The sequence below is a fragment of the Garra rufa genome, chromosome 10, assembly GCF_049309525.1.
Source record: "Garra rufa chromosome 10, GarRuf1.0, whole genome shotgun sequence".
Classification (NCBI taxonomy): Eukaryota; Metazoa; Chordata; class Actinopteri; order Cypriniformes; family Cyprinidae; genus Garra; species Garra rufa.
Window position 1 is genome coordinate 42,424,905 of NC_133370.1, and position 25,213 is coordinate 42,450,117.

At 38.1% G+C, this 25,213-nt stretch overlaps 2 protein-coding genes across 2 annotated transcripts; both read left to right on the forward strand.

The window, feature by feature from the left end:
- Positions 1 to 7,841: 7,841 nt before the first annotated feature.
- ppm1la (protein phosphatase, Mg2+/Mn2+ dependent, 1La) lies at positions 7,842 to 13,129 on the forward strand. Its single transcript, XM_073848883.1, has 3 exons — positions 7,842 to 8,075; positions 8,183 to 8,344; positions 11,912 to 13,129. The coding sequence occupies exons 1-3, from the start codon at positions 8,039 to 8,041 to the stop codon at positions 12,259 to 12,261; spliced, it is 549 nt and encodes a 182-aa protein (XP_073704984.1). The 5' UTR covers positions 7,842 to 8,038; the 3' UTR covers positions 12,262 to 13,129.
- Positions 13,130 to 22,372: 9,243 nt separating this feature from the next.
- Positions 22,373 to 25,213, forward strand: arl14 (ADP-ribosylation factor-like 14). The gene has a single exon (XM_073849264.1). It carries the CDS (start codon positions 23,453 to 23,455, stop codon positions 24,059 to 24,061), a length of 609 nt encoding a protein of 202 aa, XP_073705365.1. The 5' UTR covers positions 22,373 to 23,452; the 3' UTR covers positions 24,062 to 25,213.

Sequence of the window (25,213 nt, forward strand, 5' to 3'; positions counted from 1 at the left end):
CAAACTCTATTTATAGTGGTATTTGTTTATACTAATGTGCAGGGGCCCTCCTGCTATCTGAACAGTTAATAGATTAAAATGTGCCAACTTCATGCTCTTCGGCCCCAGTAAAAAAGTCTTTTAATCTACACTCCTCTCTATCTCTTCCCATAAATGTTTGCTGACCCAAACGTCCTGACATTAAAAGTCTTATCTGTGTGTACACTTGTCAAATGATATCGTACTGGGCTGGCTGATATTTCTGGTTGTAAAATGAAAAGGCCATGAGGATTATTACCTTAACCAAACTGCTAATGTTGGATTACTGACACATCCACTCAATAGAAAGAAGAGTGCTTGAGTTTTTATTACTGCTGAAGAGTTCTGGACGATATACGTAAAATTTGACATCTTGATACATCAGTCAAAAGTTTTCGAACAGTTTTTTTTTTTTTTTTAAAGAAGCCTCTTCTGCTCACCAAGCCTGCATTTATTTGATCTAAAGTACAGCAAAGACAGTAAAACATTGAAATGTTTTACTATTAACTGTTTTCTATTTGAATATATTTTAAAATGTAATTTATTCCTGCGATTTCAAAGCTAAATTTTAGCATCATTACTCCAGTCACATGATCCTTCAGAAATCATTCTAACATTATGATTTTCTTTTCAAATGATAGTGATAATTTAGCTTTGATCACTGGAATAAATTACATTTTAAAATATATTCAAACAGAAAACAGCTATTTGAAATAGTAAAAATACTTGAAAATTTTACTGCTTTTGCTTTACTTTGGATCAAATAAATGTGGGCTTGGTGAGCAAAAAAGACTTCTTTAAAAAACTTAAAAAATAAAAAATAAACTTTTGACCGGTAGTGTATTTTTCTAAATTTTGACAAATCAATATATTTCTTAATATTTTTTTCATCTGCTCTAGAACAGGGGTGTCAAAAACGTGATTTGAATAGATTTAGCTTGTTTTTAAGCACATTCAGAATGTTTAGTGCAAAAAAAAAGTACAAAAAAAAACGACTTTTTTTATTAACACATGTAAATATAAACAGAGTGCAAAATTTGTACAAAAAGTACATTCTGACAGCTTCTTTAGAGCAATGCAATGTGCAGCTGAGGTAAATTATGCAAGTGTTTCTAGCTAAGAACATAAGTCTGTCAGCTCTTTTTGGTTAAAAAGATGCTCTGTCATGACACAATGTTCCCATTGGCACTAAAAACTCTTTCACATTGGGAGCTAGTTGCTGGAGCACATAAGCAGTTCTTGGCTAGTTTGCAAGAGGAGTGAAATTGCATGTAGGTGCTGTCTTTGGCACATTATTTTAAATTTTCAACAATATTCAAGCTGTAATTTTATATTGTATATTTGATTATTGCAATAGTCTCTCTGTTATTCAAAATATTGTCCTGTTGTGGCTTTAGTTAGATTCATTTTGGTCAATCAACCCTATTTTTGGTTATGAGCTGGGAAAGAGGCATGACATGGATTCACAAAAGCAGACCAGTTTAGGACTGGTATGTGTTAGAAATTAAATTAAATTAAATTATTAGCATTAAAGGAGAAGTTCACTTCCAGAACAAACATTTACAGATAATTTTCATACCCCCTGGTCATTCAAGACGTTCATTTTTCTCCATATAGTGGATTTCTATGGTGCCTGACGTGAGTTTGAACTTTCAAAATACAGTTTAAATGCAGCTTCAAAGCGAAACAATGGGTTATTTTCTTTAAAAAAAAAAAAAAGCCAATTTATATACTTTTTAATATCAAATGCTTGTCTTGTCTACCATTTAAACTGCATTTTGGAAGTTCAAACTCAGGGGCAACATAGAAGTCCACTATATGGAGAGAAATCCTTAAATGTTTTCCGCAAAAAACATAACGTCTTTATGACTGAAGAAAGAAAGACATGAACATCTTGGATGACAAGGGGGTGAGTACATTATCTGTCATTTTCTTGTTCTGGAAGTGAACTTCTCCTTTAATATTTAACATGTTATTTAATTATAATACATATTTTTAATTAGATTAATATATAAATTATTTCAGAGTAATATTTAATTATTAATTAATTGAATTCAGCAAGGGTTAAATTGATAAAGTGACAAAGACACATTATTACACACATTTGTAAATGTTGACATTTCTATTAATGAAATCCTAAAAAAATGTTTTTATTTAAAATGATTAAAACTATTTAAATATTAAGCAGCACAACTGTTTTCAACATTGGTGATCATCAGATATGTTTCTTGAGGCACAAATCGGCATATTAGAATGATTTCTGAAGGATCATGTGACACTGAACACTGGAGTAATGATGCTGAAAATTCAGCTTTGCATCACAGGAATAAATTGCATCTTAAAATAGTAATATTTCACTTTTACTGTTTTTTTTTTTAAATTAACTTATTTTTTCTTCATGAGAGCACCAGAGGCGCAGAATAGCAACACTGTTAAATTATACATTTTTTCCCTTAGAAATTATAGAGGCAGTCTTTCCCAGTCTACCGTAATGCTCAGCACATAAATCTGATACAAACAACAGGATGAACACCCCACCCAGTCGCAAGTCTGAGCCAAATCTTTTATTGACTTTCTAGGCTGCTTGCAATTAGTCATTTTTTTATCATTGTTCCCATGTTCATTTATTACAGATGTGAAGGCCTGTACTTGTTTTTGTCCTCGGGCAACAGGCGGTTGATTGAAACACCAGATAGTGTTGATGAACTCGAAGGTGAATACAGTAGCTAATGTCCAATAGCCAACAATCAGTCATATTGTGGTTTAGATTTGGGTAAACAGCATGCAATGCAAATATAAGTTTGCAATGCAAATGTAAGTTCTGATTTAATATGTCGAAAGTACAAACTAGGTCTGGAGCTTAATCCAGGGGGTCTGTTAAAAATACCCTGTCTTGTGTTTCATCATCTTTTGCCCTGTGGTCTCTGCTAATGATGAGATTTCCTGCTAACGATGACTAGCACAGTTGGCCTAATCAACGCTTGTCTTGCGCATCCGTCGTGTGCTCTTCCTCTATTCCCTGGTGCTCTGGTTTTCTCGTTATTGTAATCTTGAATTAGGCCTGGTAAATTGAGCTTTTAATTAGCGATGCTGGTACCAAAGTGTGTGTGTGTGTGTGTGTGTGTGTGTGTGTGTGTGTGTGTGTGTGTGTGTGTGTGTGTGTGTGTGTGTGTGTGTGTGTTGTGACCTTATGTGTGAATTACTGTATAGTCTTTTATCTTTAAATCAGATTCTGAATGCTCTGAATAGGTGAATCTCTTTAAAACATGAACATGTTACATTTCCCAAACTCAAAAGAAAAAAGAGGATACGGATAAGATGAAGTATAAGATTTGTAAAAAAAAAAAAAAAAAAAAAACTGCTTTCTTTTTAAAAAATATTCTAATATGCTGGTTTGCTGCTCAATAATTATCAATATTTAAAACAGTTGAGTACTTTTTTTCAGAATTCTTTGATGAATAGAAAGATCCAAAGATCAGCATTTATCTGACATAAAAAGCTTTTGTAACATTATGCACTATATCATTCAAAAGCTTGGAGTCAGTGTAATTTTTTACTTTTTTTGCTAATACTAATTATAGAAATTAATACTTTTTTTTTTTTTAGCAAGGATGATTTAAATTTATCAAAAGTGATGATAAAGACATTTATTATGTTATAAAAGATTTCTATTTCAGATATACGCTGTTCCTCTGAACTTTCTATTCATTGAAAAAACCTAAGTCTACTCAGCTGTTTTTAACATGAAGTTTTTGAGCTGCAAATCAGAATATTAGAATGATTTCTGAAGGATCATGAAGTAATGATGTTACAATTTCAGCTTTAAAATCACAGGACAAAAATATGTTTTGAAATAAATTCAAATAGAAAAGTTATTTTAAATAGTAAAAATACTTAATTGTACTGTGTTGCTGTACTTTGGATCAAATAAATGCAGGCTTGCTAAGTAGAAGAGACTTCTTTAAAAACATAAAATCTTACTGTTCAAAAAATTTAGTCTGGTAGTGTATATATTATTTTATTGTAATTATGATTTATTTATTTAGTTATTGGAATATAGAAAATGAAACCTACATTAATGTTCAGAATGTTCAGTGAGGTGTTTTTTATTTTAATGATTTTTAAAGAAGCCTCTTATGCTCACCAGGGCTGCATTTATTTGAAATAATAAAAACGGTAATATTGTGAGATGTTATTACAAATTTAAATAACTGTTTTCTATTTTAATATATTTTAAAGTGTAAAATGCAAAGCTGGATTTTCAGCATCATTACTCTAGTCTTCAGTGTCATATGATCCTTCAGAAATCCTTGTAATATTCTAATTTGATGCTTGAACAACATTTCTTATCAATGTTAAAAACAGTTGCTTTTATTTGAAATAAAATGTACATTGTAAATTTACTGTGTATAATATTTACGGATACTTTTGATCAGTTTTATTGACATCCTTGCTGAAAAACAGTATAAATTAACAAAACTCTTTTTTTTTTTTTTTTTTTGCATTGTAATATTTTGATAAGTAAATGCAATGCACAAACACTGCAATACTTCTAGTTATTGTTTTTTTTTTTTTTAAATTGCAGTTATGAGAATTGGGGTGGAAAATATGCTGAATCATCTTTAAAATTATACCACAATGCAAAAAAAAAAAACGTAATGGTTGACAAAATATAAATAATTTAGATATTTCATAAGGTTTACAGGAATGCTGGTAGGAACTGATAGGAATACCAATTTACAGGAATACACCGATGTGTTTGAACACAGGTGCTTAACAGCTCAGTAATAAAGCCGTCATTGTGTTGGTGTGTGAATGAAGTCAAATGGGCCGACTGTAGTGTGTTTGCAGTGGGAGGGTCTTGAGTGGATAGAGGTCACTGCGGGTCACCACCGCCCTACTGTCTTTGTTCCTGAGACACAATGATCAACATACTTTGAATAATTCAGATTGTGACGCCTGCAGAGAAGTACAGCTTTGCAGACTGTGCTGTTGTCAGACACACAATTTTGATGACCCTAAATGTTATCGACTAACATTAGATACAATTTTATATGAATATGAGGATTGAGGAATCACCTTTAGGGGACACAGAATTCAGCAACTCCCCAATCCTTTATCTAAGCTTTGAAAGGCTTGACTATTTATGGTTTTGAAATCACTGCCGTGTGACCCTGAGCTATATCTGCTTATTCTGTAAGTGTTCTGCATGAGCGCTGCTTCTGTGTAAATAATGCATTGGCTTCATCGGGAGGCTCCGCCGTGTCTTTTCTGAAAAAAAGCAGCAACTCACTGTTGCCCGGGAAGTCGCTTCGAAAGACTACAGCGTCGTCTTGGCAGACGGGTATTATGTTTGCTTCTCTGGTTTCATCATTGTATTTATAGCGTGGCATTGCTGAGTCACTGGCAAAGGCTTAAAGTTGAAAACGCACAAAGCTGTAGTGTGAGCCGCTGAAAGGAATCCAAACTATCCGAACTGATGATGGAGTTAGGGAGTGAAATAACACTCTTTGACTCAGTATGTTTTGGTGATCTGGTGGAGTTTGGAAAGGGCACTTGCTCTCTAGAGACTTTCTGTCCCTTCATCTGTATTCTGCTGCAAACTCCATCTGGCCAGAGCTCTTAGACCTCTTTTAAAGGGACAGTTCACCTAAAAATAACATTCTGCCATCATTTACTCTCTTCTGACTTATTTCTTCTGCTGAACACAATTTCTATCTATCGATCTTTCTATCCTTTAAAATTATGGTAATTTTACTAAGTGGGTGAATATCGTCAATCACATTCCTGTCATATTTCACCCCAAAGCAAAAAATGTAATGATATTTTGCATTAAGAAAATGAAGTGATATTGATTCCATGGCAGTTTGGCAGATTTTCTTCTAATTCTCATTTCCATAATGCAAAAATCCTATTATCGTTAATGTAATGAGAAAGAAATGTATAATTTAAATAGTGCATTGTACTATTTGTTGTGCTGCTTTCATTTATGCTGATTTGCTACAGAAAAATCACTCTATTAGAGTAATGCATTACTGAAAATCTAATGAGAAACACCATTAAGAGCAAATGGGAATCTTAAAAACATAAAAGTAAAATGCATAATGCATTATGGTTAGGGCTGGGCAGGGAATAACTTTTTTTTTTTTTTTTTTTCCAGTTACATTTTCGCCTCCCAGCAATTATGAAAACAAGATAATCAAGATATAGGGTTATTGTGATGCATTCTGTTTCACAATCAAAACTCATTTGAAGACAAGGTGTATACAGACACCTTGCAGAATCTGCAAAATGTTAATTATTTTACCAAAATAAGGGAGGTCATACAAAATGCATGTTATTTTTTTTAGTACTGACCTGAATAAGATATTTTACATAAAAGATGTTTACATATAGTCCACAAGAGAAAATAATAGTTGAATTTATGAAAATGACCCCGTTCAAAAGTTTACATACACTTGATTCTTAATACTGTGTTGTTACCTGAATGATCCACAGCTGTTTTTTGTTTTTGTTTTTTTTAATCCTTCAGGTCCCACAAATTCTTTAGTTTTTCTGCATTTTTGTGTATTTGAACTCTTTCCAACAATGACTGTATGATTTTGAGATCCATCTTTTCACACTGAGGAAAACTGAGGGACTCATATGCAACTATTACAGAAGGTTCAAACACTGACTGATGCTTCAGGAGGAAACACAATGCATTAAGAAAAGATGGATCTCAAAATCATACAGTCATTGTTGGAAAGGGTTCAAATACACAACAATGCTAAAAAAAACAAAGATTTGGAGGGACCTGAAGGACTTTTCTGAAGAACAGCCAGCAGTTTAGCTGTTCAGGACAAACAAGGGACTCATGAACAACTGTCACTAAAAAAAAAAAAAAAAACAGCTGTGGATCATTCAGGTAACATCACGGTATTAAAAATCAAGTATATGTGAACTTTTGAACAGGGTCATTTTTTTTTTATAAATTCAGCTGTTATTTTCTCTTGTGGACTACATGTAAATGTCTTTTATGTGAAATATCTTATTCTGGTCAGTACTAAATAAAAAAATAACATGCATTCTGAATGAACCCTCTTATTTTGGTCAAATAATTAACATAATTAACCTTAACTTCAACTGTTCGCCTTTTAACTGTAAATGTGCATGGGTTAATGATGAAAAGGGCGATTCAAGTATCAAAGCAATAAAGTTTAATACAGCATGTGTCCTGATTAATTTTATTTTTTCTGAGCCTGAGAAAAAAATAATGACTCATACATTTTTATCATCACTTACATAAAATTGCCACAGTGTAGCAATAGTTCATATACCAATAAATCTTGTCAGTGATATTTAGAGCAAGTATCATTAATGACATTAAAGGGATAGTTCACCCAAAAATTAAAGTTCTGTTATTAATTACTCACCCTCATGTCACTCCAACCCTGTAAGAACTTCATCTTCAGCACACAAATTAAGATATTTTTGATGAAATCTGAAAGCTTTCTGACCCTCCATAGACGGCAACGGTCCTACCACGGTCAAGGCACAGAAACGTAATAAGCGCCGTGGTACTCTCTATGTTGGCACTAGAAAGAGACGCAGAGAAGAATTGTTAAAAAGTCATTACTTTAGTTTTCTCGTAGCTTCACATGGACTATTATATTAATGTCCTGTGTTTCTGTGCCTTGACCGATTTAAAAATATGGCTAAGGTTCCTCAAGTAAAATATTATTTCTTTTGATTTGGTTGTGAAATGTGACCTGGACATGATTTGGTTATAGGTAGATTTATGAATGAACTTTCAATTCCGAATTTTAGTTGTGAATGCTAAAGTGGTGTTTTTTCTGACAGAAAATTTTAGTTTCCACATTGTTTTTGCTGTTTCTCACAGGCAGCCGCTGATTATGTGAAGGCCTACCTGCCTGAGGCTCTCAAACAGCAGCTGCAGGCTTACGAGCGGGAAAAGAAAGACAACCCTCTCTCCTATCCTGCCATCCTAGAGCAGCGCATTCTGGCTGTGGACCGGGAGATGGTTGAGAAGTTCTCTGCCACCCATGATGAAGCAGGTGAGCAGGAATGGATGAGCATACTCTGTGTTTTAGGTTAATCTTGCCTTTTGGCTTTGGCTGACCTGAAATAGTAAATAATGCTGAATCCTTCTTTTTGTTTTCAGGCACAACGTGTTTAATAGCCTTGTTGTCAGACCGTGAACTGACTGTGGCCAATGTCGGAGACTCTCGCGGCGTTCTCTGCGACAAGGACGGCAACGCAGTGGCCTTGTCACATGATCACAAGCCTTATCAGCTGAAAGAGCGCAAGAGGATCAAGAGAGCAGGTGAGTTTCAGTTTATTTAAGGGAGATAGTACAGGCATAAGTGATGATTTTAACAATTGACACATTACATTAAATTAATTGAACCATCATAAAGCTACCTTTAGCTACAAAAAACATCCAAAATCAATCAATCAATCACTTATTCATTTAATTTTTTTAATGTATCACTTTTTTCATTTATCAGTTAATTAATTAGAATCTAGGATACATAAATGTAAACACTAACCATATACAGTAGCTGGTCATTTCAAATGTTTTTTTGTATATATCCTTGGTCTTCTATAGGCCAGTGTATCTGAAAGGATTTTTAAAATTTGTTTGCACAGTACTTCATTAGTATTTTTGTTAATATTGTTATAATTATTATTAAAATGTGAAATAATTACTATAATAGCTATTACTGCAATAATACATGTTATAGTTATTAAATAATAAAGCCTAAAGGAAAATGCAAAACTTCTTGAAATCTGTTAAGCACATGTGACAGGTGATTCTAAACAAGCATGCAAAGTTTTAAAGAGATCAGACCACAGCTGGCGCTATAACAGTCAAAAACATTGCAAAACATAATTTTACAATATTACCTGGATTTGCAAAAAAAGGCTTGCTACATAATGTCTTTTTTTAAATATGCTTAAATGCCTTAAAGCGCTTGAACCCCGGTAATCATTGCTTGCAGCTGTATTTTGTATTTTATATATTATATAAATTAATACTTTTTTTAGTAAGGATGCTTAAATTGATCAAAAGTGATCAAACACTTATAATGTTACAAAAGATTTCTATTTCAGATAAATGCTGTTCTTCTGAACTTTCTATTCATCAAAGAAACATGAAAAATTCTACTCGGCTGTTTTCAACATAATAATTATAATAAATGTTTTTAAGCAGCAAATCAGAATATTAAATTGATTTCTGATGGAACATGTGACTGCAGTAATGATGCTGAAATTCAGGTTTGAAATCACAAGAATAAATTACATTACTGTTTTTACTGTACATTGGATCAAATAAACGCAGGCTTGGTGAGCAGAAGAGACTTATTTAAAAAAAAAAACATTTTTAAAAACCAATTAACCTCATAGAATATTTCATGCAACTGTAATTACAGTGTAAATGCATTCATGCCACCTCTGAACAGTCTGAATAAATATACCTGAATGCAACATCAGATCCAGCTTCTGAGAACAATATTATGGCCTTATTGTAGCCTTAGGTTTATGTACAATAATTTTTTTGTTACATCAAAGTATTTTGTTCTACAGCTACTTTTTTATAATGTCTACTTAGCGCGTTTCTCATTTAACACAATAATGACTTTAAATTATCTATTGGGAGGTCATTTCTCAGCCTAAATTGATGTGCAGTGCATTCAATTAAAGTAACACTCCACTTTTTTTGGAAATAGGCTCATTCTCCAACTCCCCAACTACTCCCCCCACCCCACCCCGCCGTGTTAATAAGTTAATAAGAGTTTTACTGTTTTGAAATCCATTCAGCCATTTTCCTGTTCTGGTGATATCACTTTTAGCATAGCTAGGCATAGGTCATTGAATCCTATTAGACCAATATAGCATTGCGTTCAAAAATGACCAATGAGTTTTGATATTTGTCCTATTTAAAACTTGACTCTTCTGTAGTTATATCGTGTACTAAGACCGGCGGAAAATGTAAAGCTGCGATTTTCTAGACCGATAAAATTAGGAACTACACTTCCATTCCGGCGTAATAGTCAAGGAAGTTTGCTGTTGTAATATATGGACTAGGGTTGGGCATCTAAGGTATAATGCCGATCCGATACACATCTCGATACAAAGTATCCGATCCGATATATCAACGATACATTTGTGACATATTTCAAGTTTATGTGATGATGTGAAAGAGGATGCAGTGCCATTGAATGAGTTTGATTATTTATTAACCAAGTAAAACCAAGACTTTTTGATTTTATATATATATATATATATATATTAGGGGTGGGCATAGATAAAATTTTTTAATCTAGATTAAAATGGCTAATTTGAATTCTGCTGAAGGCATTCAGAATATGTGTGCTACCCAAATAATGACTAAAAGTAAGTCTTCGAGAACGGGCCAGGTGGTGCATTAGATCAGGCGCTCATCTCCTGTTTCCAAAATGCATCACAAACTGCTTGACAATTGCATTTACAACATAATTACCTATACAAACTTGTGTAACCAAGTACTTCTGCGCAAAAGGCTGCACGACGTGCCTGTTGCCGTTAAATACACAGACGCGCACGGGAAAGAATAGCCTATCTGCGTGCATAGTCTTCGATTAAACTGCGTTGCTTTTAGAAGCGTCAATTCAGTTGTTGCATATAGTTTAATGTCTTTATTTCGGGATTATCAAAGTAAATTATAACTCAAATTTGAGATTTTACTGGGGCACAGCAGATTTTTCTCTGGGGCACGTGCCCCAGTAAAAAGGGTCTAGCAACGCACCTGCCCTGAAGCAGCTTCATAACTGCATCCATGTTTGCACGTCTCATTTGATGTGGTAATTTCACAGAAGTTGAAGACTCGTTCTCGCCCCCTACAGTGCAATTTGACTAGGTATACGTCATCCGCGCTCAAATATCAAGGTGAAAGTCATCATATCTTGCGTAGTTTAGACCCAGCTCCCAACCCAACTTTGAGGATAGATTAACGGCGATATTTTTTTTATCGCCCGATAAGAGTCTCACATTAACGCAGCACGTTAACGCCGATAACGGCCCACCACTAATATATATATATATATATATTAGTGGTGGGCCGTTAACGTAAAACTTCTTTGACTATTACACCAGAATGGAAGTGTAGTTCCTAATCTTATCGACCTAGAAAATTGCAGCTTTACATTTTCTGCCGGTATTAGTACACGATATAACTACAGAAGAGTCAAGTTTTAAATAGGACAAATATCAAAACTCGTTGGTCATTTTTGAACGCGATGCTATTGGTCTAATAGGATTCAATGATCTATGCTAAGCTATGCTAAAAGTGATATCGCCAGAACAGGAAAACGGCTGAATGGATTTTAAAACGGTAAAACTCAACTTATTAACTCGGGGGGGGAGTTGGAGAATGAGCCTGTTTCCCAAAAAAGTGGAGTGTTCCTCTAATTAATTGACACATCATGCAATGAATTATATTAAAACTTTGGTCACACTTTATATTAGGTGGCCTTAACTATTATGTACTTACATCAAAAAATAAGTACAATGTACTTAATTTGGTTATATTGCGTTGCAAAACACTTTTGTTTCTATTAAGGTGGGATATGTAAAGTAGGACCAAAACTTTTAATCTCTTGACAGCTCTAGTTATAAATTATATAACTTGCATTTTACTAAATGCATATTTACAAAAGTTGACATACACAGTGTGCCTCTTTAACTATTGGTTAGTTGATGGACATTGTTCAACCTTTTTAGTAACAGTTACTGTGACTGCTGTTGTTATAAGTTTGCACTAGTGATGGCGTTCTGGCAGTTTCAGATTAGCTCATGGTGACAGCATGTGCATGTGAATATAACACGTCTCTGTGATCTCATCCATCAGGTGGCTTCATCAGTTTCAACGGCTCTTGGCGTGTGCAAGGCATCCTCGCCATGTCGCGCTCACTCGGCGACTACCCTCTCAAGAACTTGAATGTGGTCATCCCAGACCCGGATATCCTGACCTTTGACCTGGACAAGCTGCAGCCGGAGTTCATGATCCTAGCCTCCGACGGCCTGTGGGACGCGTTCAGCAACGAGGAGGCAGTTCGCTTTGTGCGGGAACGCTTGGATGAGCCGCACTTTGGCGCCAAGAGCATCGTACTGCAGTCTTTCTACCGCGGCTGTCCTGACAACATCACCGTCATGGTGGTCAAGTTCAAAAGCAGCTCTGGGAACAAAACTGGAGAGTAGTTGGGACTCAACCAATAAATGGCCTCCATTGTCTTTCCATTTATGCATATTGCCAGAGGCTAGATGTGTAATATAAGAGGCAAACCTTTTTTTTTTTTTTTACAATTACAATAAACTGTATAGACACACATGCATGTGCAAACATGCATTCCCAGATTGTCCTTTTGTTTGTTTGTTTGTTTGTTTTTGTTGGTGTGTGCCAAATGGACACTTAATGGAAAATTTATTTTGTAATTACTCCTTTTTTAATTCCTTACACTGTAAAGACGACGTATACCGGCCTTCCTTAATCAGAGCAATATTATTTGTGAAACAGCAATTGCCATAAATGGTAGAAGGACATTTATTGCCTTGAAAATGCACTTGTAGTGTTTTGTTCAGGAGACATGCATAAATATCATAACTGTTTGTTTCTTTTTCTTGTTTTTGTGAATTAAGGAGCTGAGGGAACCATATCCAGCTCTTGAATTTGGATGTGCGTGAATCATTCATATCAGTTCAGGGCATAATGCCTGGCATAATTTACACTGGTGCTGCTCATCAGTTGTGTTTGATTAAAGAATGTTACACTTTGATTAAACCTCATAAGAGGTCATTGTCCCATTCATTCTCAGATTCTAGTCATTCCTGCTCATTTAAGTCACTCTTTTGTGGTTACATGAATACAGACAATGCGGATTGAAGATAGAATGTAATGTAATTATTTTGCGAAGGCTGTTGACGTAATACTGGCAAACTGTCCTCCAACTTTCCTCCTAGTTTACTGAAGAATTTGGCACCAGCCCCGATCTACACAAGTTTAATTTCTTGCACTGTGTGAAATGTATGTGGGAGAATAAAGCGATAAATAAACTTAAGTCAAAGCTGATATTGCTTGTCTTTGTTATCTCTGATATTTATTTTTTAGATTTTATATATAGGCCATTCTATAGGATTGGTTCAAAGTCAGAGTTGGGAACATCTTGAAAAAAAGTGTCTTTTTCCACAAATTGTATGTATGTATGCAAATTGTATAATAGCCGAAGTATACATTTCTAGTAATTGTGCAGTTAATTCTCATATTGTCATTTTAGAAAGTTTTTTTGTAATATTTTGTCACTACTGAAACACAGTAACATATAATTTAATGAGAAGGGTTATGCTGACCTATAAAAATTTTGTTTACATCTATCTTTGATAAAAAAAATTTGCTATTTTTATTAAATTCAGTATACTTTATATTTGATAAAACATTCCATTTTTTGGTATTGACAGCGCACTTTCAGAATTTTCTTACATTTCTGCCATGTCAGAAAAAAATGTGCTTAAAAAGTAAAATTTTAACATACTTCAGGCTTAATTACGAGATAAAAACTCAAAATTATGACTTAGGTCGAAATTGAGATAAAAAGTCAAGATAATCTTAATTTAAAAAATCTAAATTCTGAGATAAAAAATTTAATGAGATAGAAAATCTAAATTATTACTTAAAAAGTAAATATTATAACCAACTTGAGTCAACTTGAGGTGAAAGTTTTAATTAATTTTTTAATTTAAATGTTCATTAATTTTTAGATAAAAAGTTGAAATTATCACTTAAAAGGGTGAAATTATGTGATTAAAAAATTGAAATTATGACACGTCAAAATTATGAGATAAACTGAAATTATGACAAATTTAAATTGAGATATTGAAATTGACTTAAAATATCGAAATTATGAGAAAGTCAAAATTATGACAAGTCGAAATTATGAGATGAATGTTGAAATTATGAAATAAAAAGTCAAAATTGATTTAAGTCATAAAAGTCAAAATTATGATTTAAGTCGACATTATGAGATAAATGGAATTTATTGATTAAAAAGTCATAATTGTGAGATAAAATTTTGACTAACTTAAATCATTTTGAGATAAAAAAAGTCTAAATTATCACTTAAAAAGGCAAAATTGTGACTTAAATCAAAATAATGAGATGAAAAGTAAAAATTAGATATATTGAAATTGAATTAAAATGTCAAAATTATGAGATAAATCAAAATCGAAATTATTAAAGTCAAAATTATAATTTAAGTCTAAATAATGACTTAAAAATCAATATTATGACTTAGTCTAAATTATGAGATAAGTCATAAGATAAAAGTCAAAATTATGACAAAAATAAAGTCATTTCGATTTAGTAAGTCATAATTTTGACTTTTTAAGGTATGAGTTTTATTCTTATTATATTATTTGGATAATAATAATAATAATATTATAATGGATAATCATGATTCTTTCAGTAGTGAAAATTTAAGATACTTTTGAACCTAGCTCAAAGATGCTAATTAGCCCTGATGTATCATGGTCACTACAGTGGACATATATTTGGAAGCCATTTTAAACCATTTAAGATGTAGCATCATGCCCCAACCACCAACTAGTGAAGCCCTAAAGTGTTGTCTTTGATTCCATTTAATTGTTGTCTTTGTAGCTTTTTCTTGTTTTGAGATATTAAATTAAAAATGCAAAATGGCGGCAGGAAAAGCCATGTGCCTCAGCAATAAGTGTTAAATTATTTTATTCTCAAAAAACCAGACAGATACAAAAAATATTTTTCAGCTAAATAGGATGTCATCCAGATTTTAACAATATTTTTCTTGAAGATTTTTTTCTGTGACAGAGAATATATCTGTCCAGTGGACGTCATGCACCAAAGAGTATAATTCTGCCGATGGGCCTATGTAAAGATTTTGCCTTATATTTTATTCAAATTTTTATATAATTTAAACTTGAATGGTTTTATTGAACAGAAATATTAAATAGTCTTCAGATTTGATTATTTATTTCAATGCTTACAGACTATATTTACTAATTAGGTCTCATTAAGCGATGTTTTATTAACAAATTTCGGGAGGAGCACGCACAGATAATTAACACGGCCAGCGCATCATCAGTAATCACTCCCTATCCAAAGGGAATCTCTATAAATAACCAAGGCAGCCTTACCTTTCCTATCTCACGTTTTTCAACAGACTTTGGTCCAACCAAGCCAGAAGAAATGTCCGAGATCGAACTCCATGAGGAGAATCTTTTTGAGGCTGCTGCCTCGCCAACATCACCTGCCATGATGCAGGCAAACGCCGTCCCACAGGATCTTCAAAGCGAGCCCGCGGCTGCAAAACGGGGCCATAAGCCCTCACGTTCAGCCATCCTCGCTCGCCGAACCCCACCATCACCTTCACCCTCGAGGCATCAGCCGCCTTCGCCGGCGTCTTCCTTCGCCTCAGCCCTTTCCTCCATCCCAGCTGCAGGGAAGTGGACCGTGGCCGGATTGCGCCAAGCGCTCACCAGCGCCAGAGCCACCTTTCCGCGCCGAGCCACTAAAGCAGAGCTCCTCGACCTCTTTACTTCCCTGCAGTCGGGCGATGCTCCATATTACACCCCTCCTCCTAAAGCCTCGAACATCGGAGGCACGGGCCGCGGCGCCCCTTATGCACGCCCCAGACATACTAACACTAAAAAGCCTTCGGTAAGCCTGGGCCGCGCCCCGAAGGCAGCGCCCGCCAGCGCGCGCCCCCACCTCCGTTCTTCAGGACATCAGCGTGCCGATGACAGCTCCGACCTCCAGGCCGCCGCCCCTCCAAGCCGCCGCATTAGCGCGAGCCCTCAGCCGGCTACAAAGACCCCTTTACAGCCGATGCCTTTCCACACTCCTAATCCCCTCCCCTACCCATGGCCGGCAGCGCCGCCATCCCACCCTAGCGCGAGCATGTCTCCGCTTGCGGCGCAAACCACAGCGCCCGTTAACCCTGCAACAGCGCAAGCCCCAGCACTTGCTATTTTTTCTGCTCGTCCCTCTTTTTCTTCTTCTCCAGGAGCTAACTATAGCGTGAGCATGCCTCCGCTTCCAGTTCAAGCTCCGGCACCCGCTATCCCCTCCATCTATCCCTCTTTCTCTTCCGCCCCAGGAGCCAACTATAGCGTGAGCATGGCTCCGCTTTCAGTTCAAGCCCCGCCGCCCATTATCCCCTCTGTCTATCCCTCTCTTTTTTCTGCCCCAGGAGTCAGTTATAGCGCGAACGCGCCTCCGCTATCACTCCCAGCAGTTTCTCTCCCCGCTCAATCTCGCACTTCATTCACGCTAGCCTCAGCCACACCCCTGCCTGTCCCTCCAAATGCAATCGCCCTGGATCCACCTCCCGTTTCCAATTCCATCCAGACACAGATTTTAGCAGGTGCAGACATCGACCTCTTCACACTTCTCTCTCCTCTCTCTCAATCACAGCCGGATCGCCTAATTAATTGCGGCGAATTTTCAGTTACTTTAAAAAACTCCACTCACAACTCGTCTCGCATTCTTTCATTTACCGAATTCACCATCGCATTTCTCAGAGGTTATATGCTCTGTTTTTCCCCACAGGAGACGCGAGCTCAGTGATTACCTCACGATAATCGCTGAGCTCGCGCTATCATACGGAGGCTCACATTATTACACTTACCATAAAATGTTCTCGGCAAAATGTGCAATCCGTACCGCCCAGTGGAACCAGTGCCCCTATTGGGGGGCCTTGGATTACGAGCTCCACAGCAGGGTGTTCGCCGGCTGCCGCAACATTGCTTGCGCAGTTTGTCGTTCTCTCTCGCACTCCTCCATCTCTTGCCCCTTCGTCATCCCTTCTATCCCTCCGTGTCCCGAACCATCCCAACCCAAATCTACCAGCCATGTCCCACGCCTCATGGACACTTCTTCCTTCTCCTCTCCCTCTCTTCACCGCCACTCTTCCTCTTCCGGCAGTCAAGCATGCACCAACTTCAATAATGCGAGGTGCACTAGACAACGCTGTCGTTTTTTGCATGTTTGTAATTTCTGTGGCGGCTCCCATGCCCGTTTGATCTGCCCAGTGCAGAGAGCTGCAAATAAAAAAGATAAACAGTATCTATTGACTCCTGTCAATGCTTCTCGTTTATCTGCTGAATTGCTTCATCATCCTGATTCTAATTTTACAGATTATCTCCTTTCAGGTCTCTCGCATGGCTTTCACCCAGGCGTCGTAAGTCTCCCCTCCCATAGTCTCATCTGTCCCAACCTTCAATCCGCTCTCACCGAACCCAAAACAGTCGACATCCTAATTAAAAAAGAAATAGAAGAAAATTTTATGATCGGCCCCTTTTCCGTTCAGGCTTCTCTTCCTAAAGAGAAAATCGATAGGACCATTTTGGTAGCCTCCTCTCTCTTAACCGCCTCCAGCTGCTCCAAACGCGAGCTTTTATCCATCCTCGGCCACCTGAATTTTGCGATGCGCATTATTCAGCAAGGTCGCCCCTTCATCTCTCAGCTTCTCTCCCTCGCGTCCTCTGTTCACGCGCTAGAAGATCAGATATACTTAAATGACTCAAGCCGTAACGAACTTAACCTGTGGATATCCTTCCTTAAACAATGGAACGGCTTATCCTTTTTCTATAAAAATCTGGTTTCCTCCCCAGTCGATATTCAGCTATTTACCGATGCCGCTCCCTCCGTCGGGTTCGGAGGTTTCTACCACGGCCGATGGTTCGCTTCCACATGGCCCTCCCAGATAACAGACTTACCGCAGCACTTATCGTCCTCAGCACTATTCGAGTTGTACCCACTAGTCGTCGCAGACGCTCTATGGGGTAAAGAGTGGTCAGCCACCAGTATAATCGTGCATTGCGACAACGAAGCCACCGTGCACTGCATTAATAAAGGTCGTTCACATTCTTCCGCATTAATGCCCTTATTAAGACAGCTGATCTGGATTTCAGCTCGCGACCAATTCATTATGACTGCTCATCACATCCCTGGCTCAAAAAACATAATAGCTGACTCTCTCTTTCGCTTTTCCTTTCAGAAATTCAGAGCATTGGCCCCGGAGGCGGATTCACTCCCAACCCCAGTACCTCCCTATTCAGAGCTGGTATTCCCTTAAATCACCCTCTGAGACCTCTCCTAACAGCATCTTTGGAGTCCATCTTACAAGCCGTCTCCCCCAGCACACTTCAGTCATACCTAACAGCGTGGAAATGTTTTAAAACTTTCCACTCCACCTATAATCTGGCGTTCCCCGATTTTTCCCTGTTAGCCATTACCTCCTTCATCTCCTACCTCAACATCATTAAAAACCTCCAGATCAGCTCAATCAAAGGATACCTAAGCGGTATCCAATTTCTTCATAAGCTCATATACGGCTCACTTTCACCCAATATATCCAATTCCCAGACGTCCCTGCTCATCAAAGGTATTCAAAAAACCCATCCTACCCGCCCCGACACCCGCCAGCCTATAACCCTGAAAATTCTAACTAAATGTGTCTCTACTCTCCGTAAAGGTTACCAATCTTTACACACCGCCCGTACCTTAGACGCCATGTTCATCCTGGCATTCTTTGGCTTCCTCAGATGCTCTGAACTCACTACCACATCCGTTTTCAACCCGAATATGCACCCAACCATCTCCGACCTAGCAGTGCTAGATGCAGTCCCTCCAGAAAAACGCGGCGTTTTTTTGTGATTGTTGCGGGCAAAAATCCTTGATTATGCGGCACGTTTTCTTAAAAAATGCGATTGAATATGCGGGATATTTATGCAATTTTATGCGATGAAATTGCGGGAACTTGCAAAAACTGCGGGAACTTGCAAAAACTGCGGTTTGGTGAAAAAGAGAGAAAAAAGTGATTCCCCCAACACACTTATTGCCAGATGTAGCACCGTAAGGGGTGAATTTCGTTATTCTGGACTCAATTATAATTATAACATCGACTACTCCACCCTGGGAATCTCTCCCAGGGAAATAATGGTCAAAGACACCCAGGTCTGTTCCCACAAGAATAGAGCAGAGACGTGAATATAGAAAAAAAGATACAATATTTTATTATTACTGGGATAAAAGCTAAACACAGAGACACAATTTAGGACACAAGGGGTTAATATGGCTTCCAAATCAAAACAAAAAAATAAACAAATTAGACAAATCAAAAGTAACACATCAGATGGCAAGGAGAAATAACCAACCTACCCCAATTCCACTTCACTACGCACTTCAAACGTACACTAATGTACTCATTTCACCACAAACACACGTGTATTCAGATGACACGTGTAAAAATCAGAAGAACAAAATCACTCAGTGAACCCATTAACATGGATCTAGAGTGGTCAGCACTCCTTAGCCCGTCCAACAAAATTAACAAAATCAACATCAAATTGACACAAATCAATAAACACACACACACACACAAAAAAAGAATACAATCAAATAGTCATAAGTCAAAATCATCTAAACACGAAAAAAAAAAAAAAAAAAAAAATCAAATGACCATAAATCAAATCAAATCAATTAAAAAAAAAATAAAAAAAAATTGATCAACAAAAATAGAAAAGCAACAAAATAACAGATACAATCACATTACACCTGGTCCATCAACAATATACACACAACAAAATTTACTCCATAAGATCACGCAAACTCACAACCCTTAGTACCGATTTCTCACGCTCACACACTCGTACATACACACTCGCACACGCTTCCAACAATAAACAAACAGACCACACTCAAACCACTCACATCAACTTATAATTTCAAACACAACAATCTAATGGTACCATACGAACCCCACAAACACAGTCCTCCAGTTGAAACAGTGCGGGGATGGCCAAACGGCCACACGGATTAATATTCGGGTCTCACAATCTCTCGATGTCCAATACACTAGATGTGGACTGGTCAGGCTCGCGAAAATGAAGTGAGGCAAGACAGAACGTCGCGGCAACGCGCGACCACAATAGTACTCGAAAGAACGAAGACAAAGACCCAAACGGAAATGGGATTATGAAATCATGCAAACCCGCATATTTTGCGCGCGGAAATCTGCAATTTATGCGGCGAAAGTGCGGCGTATTTGAAAAAATGCGTCCCCCGCATAAATATGCGGACTTTGGCTGATTATGCATGGAATCATGCGATCGCATAATCGCGTTTTTCTGGAGGGACTGTAGATGATGAAGTTATTTCCTACTTCATAAAGCAAAGCAAGTCAGACCAGTTAAAGAAAGGCCATTTTATCTATATCTTTAATCTCCAATCTCCCATCCAACCATTCCAAACCCTCCTAGCCTTCCTCCAGCTCAGGAGATCCCAATCAAAAAATCCATCTGACCCCCTTTTCACAGATGACTTCAACCGTCCTGTCTCTCGATTCTGGTTCCAAAAGCATCTCAAGTCGGTCCTGCTTTTATCCGGTACCCCAGCAGATAACTTCTCTAGCCACTCCTTTCGAATAGGTGCAGCTACAACAGCAGCCCAAAAAGGTATGTCACAGCAACAAAACCAAACACTGGGGCGCTGGTCATCGGACGCTTTCAAGAGTTATATCCGAACAGACAGATCCCATATTAAAAAAGCCCACCAGGCCCTCATCAATTGATTTAGGTGCCGCCCCAGCAGCTTCCGCAGAAGCACCCCCCCCCCCTTTTCCCCACTGCCGCAGCAGTACCAGCTTCCGCAGAAGCACCCCCCCCCCCCTTTTCCCTACTGCCGCAGCAGTACCAGCTTCCGCAGAAGCACCCCCCCCCCCCTTTTCCCTACTGCCGCAGCAGTACCAGCTTCCGCAGAAGCACCCCCCCCCTTTTTTCCTCAATACCGCAGCAGTACCAGCTTCCACAGAAGCACCCCCCCCGCCCTTTTCCTCACTGCCGCAGCAGTACCAGCTTCCGCAGAAGCACCCCCCCCTTTTTTTCCTCAATACCGCAGCAGTACCAGCTTCCGCAGAAGCACCCCCCCCCCTTTTTTTCCTCAATACCGCAGCAGTACCAGCTTCCGCAGAAGCACCCCCCCCGCCCTTTTCCTCACTGCCGCAGCAGTACCAGCTTCCGCAGAAGCACCCCCCCCCCCTTTTTTTCCTCAATACCGCAGCAGTACCAGCTTCCGCAGAAGCACCCCCCCCCCTTTTTTTCCTCAATACCGCAGCAGTACCAGCTTCCGCAGAAGCACCCCCCCCCCGCCATTTTCCTCACTGCCGCAGCAGTACCAGCTTCCGCAGCACGCCAAATATGCTTAACCTTATACGCTATCCTTTTACTCTGTTTATTATCAGTAAGTGGGAACTCGTGAAGTGACGTTTTATAAACTAATTTCAGGAGGAGCGCGCACAGATAATTAACACGGCCAATGCATCATCAGTAATCACTCCCTATCCAATCAGTGTTAAGGGGAATCACTATAAATAATCAAAGCAGCCTTACCTTCCTATCTCTCGTTTCAACATCCCTCCACCACCCCGTCTCCTCTCTATAGGGGGGAGCTATTGGGTTCGGGCCGATTGCCGAGCTCGGACCCTCTCCCCGGGCAGGGGGAGTGCCCCGGGCTCGGGAACGAATTTCGAGCTCGGAGCCCTCTCCCGGACAGCACGCCAAATACGCTTAACTTTATACGCGATCCTTTTACTCTGTTTATTATCAGTAAGTGGGAACTCGTGAAATATTCTAATTTTGTGAAATACTGGATGTTTTTCTTTTTTTTTTTTGTCTTTAATCCATAATCATCAAAATTGAAACAAATAAAGGCTTGAAATATTTCACTTTGTGTGTAGCGAACTAATATAACATACAAATTTCACTATTTTAAACAAATTATTGAAATAAATGGACTTTCCCTCGATATTCTAATTTTTTGGCACATACCTGTAGCTATGAGAGAGAGTGACACATTAATATTTCCCGGTCATAAATGTAAATGAGTCTTAGCCAATAGACTAAAACATACACTGTTTCGGTTATATCCTTATTTTATAGATCGAGAGGCAAATAATAAACAAATAGAATAAGCATATGACGCATTTCTGTTTGCATTCTTCCTGACAGACTGACTGACGTACTTTCACAGCTCTCAGCCGCAGTAACCTTACCCTGCAGCGCCGTATCCGTGTGGCATAACTGAGCTTTAACGGTGACGCGCTGGCGGATGCTGAGCGGTCCATCGTGACAACCGAGACCAGGTGTAAAGCCCCAGAATAGCAGCAGCATATTGTTGAGTTCAGCAGCCTATTAAAGCCCCAAAGATCCGTGCCTGTTGCCACTGAGTAAGCCTACTATAAATCTGCTCTTACACACTCTTACTGGCACTGACACCCAGCAGTTCAGTGGTCCTAACGTATAAAAGTACTTTTGCGCTCAGTTTTGGCACGGAGTTTACAAGACACCCAGCAGCCTACATTTCAAGGATTTTTCAACGCGGAAAAATGGGTCAGTGTAGTTCAAGGACATCCGAGCAGTTTAACGAGCTCACGTCACTTACAACTATAAAGTTGTGTGAAAAACGCACTCCCGGCTTTTTACAAGCGAAATGGCGAGCGGACGTCTCTCAGAATGAAGCGGCAGCGGAGAGACGCCGCCGCGGCTGCGGTAGTCACGACGACTGCTCTGGACTGGTTTTTGTGGCGGATCCAACTGGTGGAGTGTGGATAGATGAAACCCTCGGACGACAAAGGTGAAACTGGAGATGTGACGTTTTGGTTGATGTTGTTCTTGTTTCTCCCTGAAATCCATTTTGAGGATTTCTGAAGGTGACGACATTGTCAACAATGTGCTGGAACTTCTGGAAGTATCTGGAAGGCTTGAGATGGGATTCTTGGATGTCTGAGGGAGATACCTTAAACGTTTTTGTTTGGTTTCCATTAACTGAAATGGAAAGAGATTTATTTGAAGAGTTTTTCCGAGACATTTATTATGTCACTGTCATCTGACAAGTGGTCAGCTGATATGTAATGGAAAACCCATAGTTATTTCTTTAATCATATGGTCACGTCTCAGGGGAACAGTCTTAACTGAGAACTTATCAGTATTTATTTCATGTTTATATATATGTAGCAAGTTCCTATACTTCACAAATGTCATGTTCTTTAGTTTCTTTAGGTTGTTTTTCAGCCATTTTAGGTGATATGAAAATCCATGAAAGAAATTTTAATTTTATTTAATCATCTAATGTTTTATTTATTTAAGACATGAGAGATAAATTAAGCAGGATTCCTTTCCGGGCATTCTTAGCATATCATTTGGGAGGTGTCCTGTGATACTTTGACCCATTAATCATACAGCACTATGTAGATAAGCAAGATATAATACATCACTGAGTAACAAAGACTCCATCTTAAGTAAACTCACATTTGTTGAGAGAACAGTGAGAAGCTTTGGTGCTGGTGAACATCTAACATGTATAATGGGCCATTCCGGATCCAGACACAAACCTGAAGCCCGTATTCTCCTTTTAGGGCTTGACGGCGCTGGAAAATCAACACTTCTTTACAAACTGAAGTACAATGAGGACTTCCACACGGTTCCTACAATTGGATTCAATGTAGAAATGATCGAAGCGAAGAAGAATCGGGACAAAATCGCCCTGACCGTGTGGGACGTTGGAGGGCAGGTTAAGATGCGAGCGCACTGGAAGAATTTTTACCAAGACACCGCTGGAATCGTGTTCGTCGTGGACTCTTCTGATATCAAGCGTCTGGACGAGGCCAAGAGCGTGCTGGAACAGACCTTAAAGAGTGACCACCTCAGGGGACTCCCGGTGGTGGTTCTTGCCAATAAGCAAGATATTGTAGAAGCTGCAACGGTAACAGAGATCACAGAACAGTTTAACCTGAGAAAGAGCTGCAGTGACCGAGACTGGTTCATTCAGCCTTGTTCAGCCACGACTGGAGTGGGTCTGGTGGACGGCTTCAGACGAATGGCACACCTGGTGAAAATGACACCTGAGGACAATAACATCAAAGAGACTGTCAAGTATATAAGATCAAAATCGGTTATGCAGGCGAAGAAATAGTACACATGGTAACTTATTAATCACTTTTTATGGAAGGTTATGTACACATTGCTACTAAATTTACTTGAATAGCTCATAACGTGTGAAAAAACAAGTTAACTGTAACTTAACTGAAAAACAAGTTAAACCAAGCAATATCTTGAAAGTTTCTGGAGTTATAAAAGAAATGTAACCAAGACTATTTAGAAATGTAATGTCTGTAAAGAAATGTCCATACAAGCTGCAAAACCTGTTAATCACACAAAGTTATGTAGACCAATTAGTTCATAGTGGTTCAGAATCATGTGAACTGAATGGGAACTTGAGTTAAAAGGAACCACAAAATGGTCTAAATATGTGACCCTGGACCACAAAACCAGTCTCATAGACCAGATAGGGGTCGATTTTAAGAAACTGAGATTTATACATTTTCTAAAAGATGAATAAATACGTTTTCTGTTGGTGTATGGTTTGTTAGGATAGGACCATGTTTAGCCAAGATACAGCTATTTGAGAATCTGGTGCAAAAAAAGTTAAAATACTGAGAAAATTGCCTTTAAAGTTTACCAAATGAAGTTCTTAGCAATGTGAATTACTAATCAAATTAAGTTGATAGATTTATGGTAGAATAACAAAATATCATGGAACATGAACTTTAGTTAATATTGTAATTTTGACCCGTACAATGTATTTTATAACTTGTTTTGTGCTCCTCGGCCAGAATGGGTTTATACTAGTTGTTCAGAATTATGTGAACTGAATGAGAACTTGAGTTAAAAGGAACCATAAAATTGTTTAAATGAGCTTGAATTAATTCTTGAATGTATTTATTACCATATGCTTTGTGCAATTTTTACTTGGATTTGTTATAAAACAGACTTGTTAACCAATATGTAAACAATCATGTGAACTGAATGAGAAAAATGAGTCGTAAAAAGTTTCCAAATGTTACCTTGAACCACAAATATATTTATTAATACAGTGTATGGCAGGATGCATATGAAGAACTGAAGTGTGCAATTTATTTTATAATCAAACAAACTTGAACATGGAGATGTGTGGATTTTAATGCATGAAGATTTTATTTCTTTGACCACAGCATCTGCAGTAATGGCAAGGACCAAGAAGAGACGTTCTAAAACTTTTATTTTTAGAAAAGGTCGACTCTGCATG

Excerpts from the sequence above, each read along its gene's own strand:
- ppm1la (XM_073848883.1), top strand. The coding sequence starts at position 8,039 with ATGGTTGAGAAGTTCTCTGCCACCCATGATGAAGCAG. Across the intron at positions 8,076-8,182 it reads TGCCACCCATGATGAAGCAG|GCACAACGTGTTTAATAGCC; the intron begins GTGAGCAGGAAT and ends TTTTGTTTTCAG. Across the intron at positions 8,345-11,911 it reads CAAGAGGATCAAGAGAGCAG|GTGGCTTCATCAGTTTCAAC; the intron begins GTGAGTTTCAGT and ends CTCATCCATCAG.
- arl14 (XM_073849264.1), top strand. The coding sequence starts at position 23,453 with ATGGGCCATTCCGGATCCAGACACAAACCTGAAGCCCGTATTCTCCTT.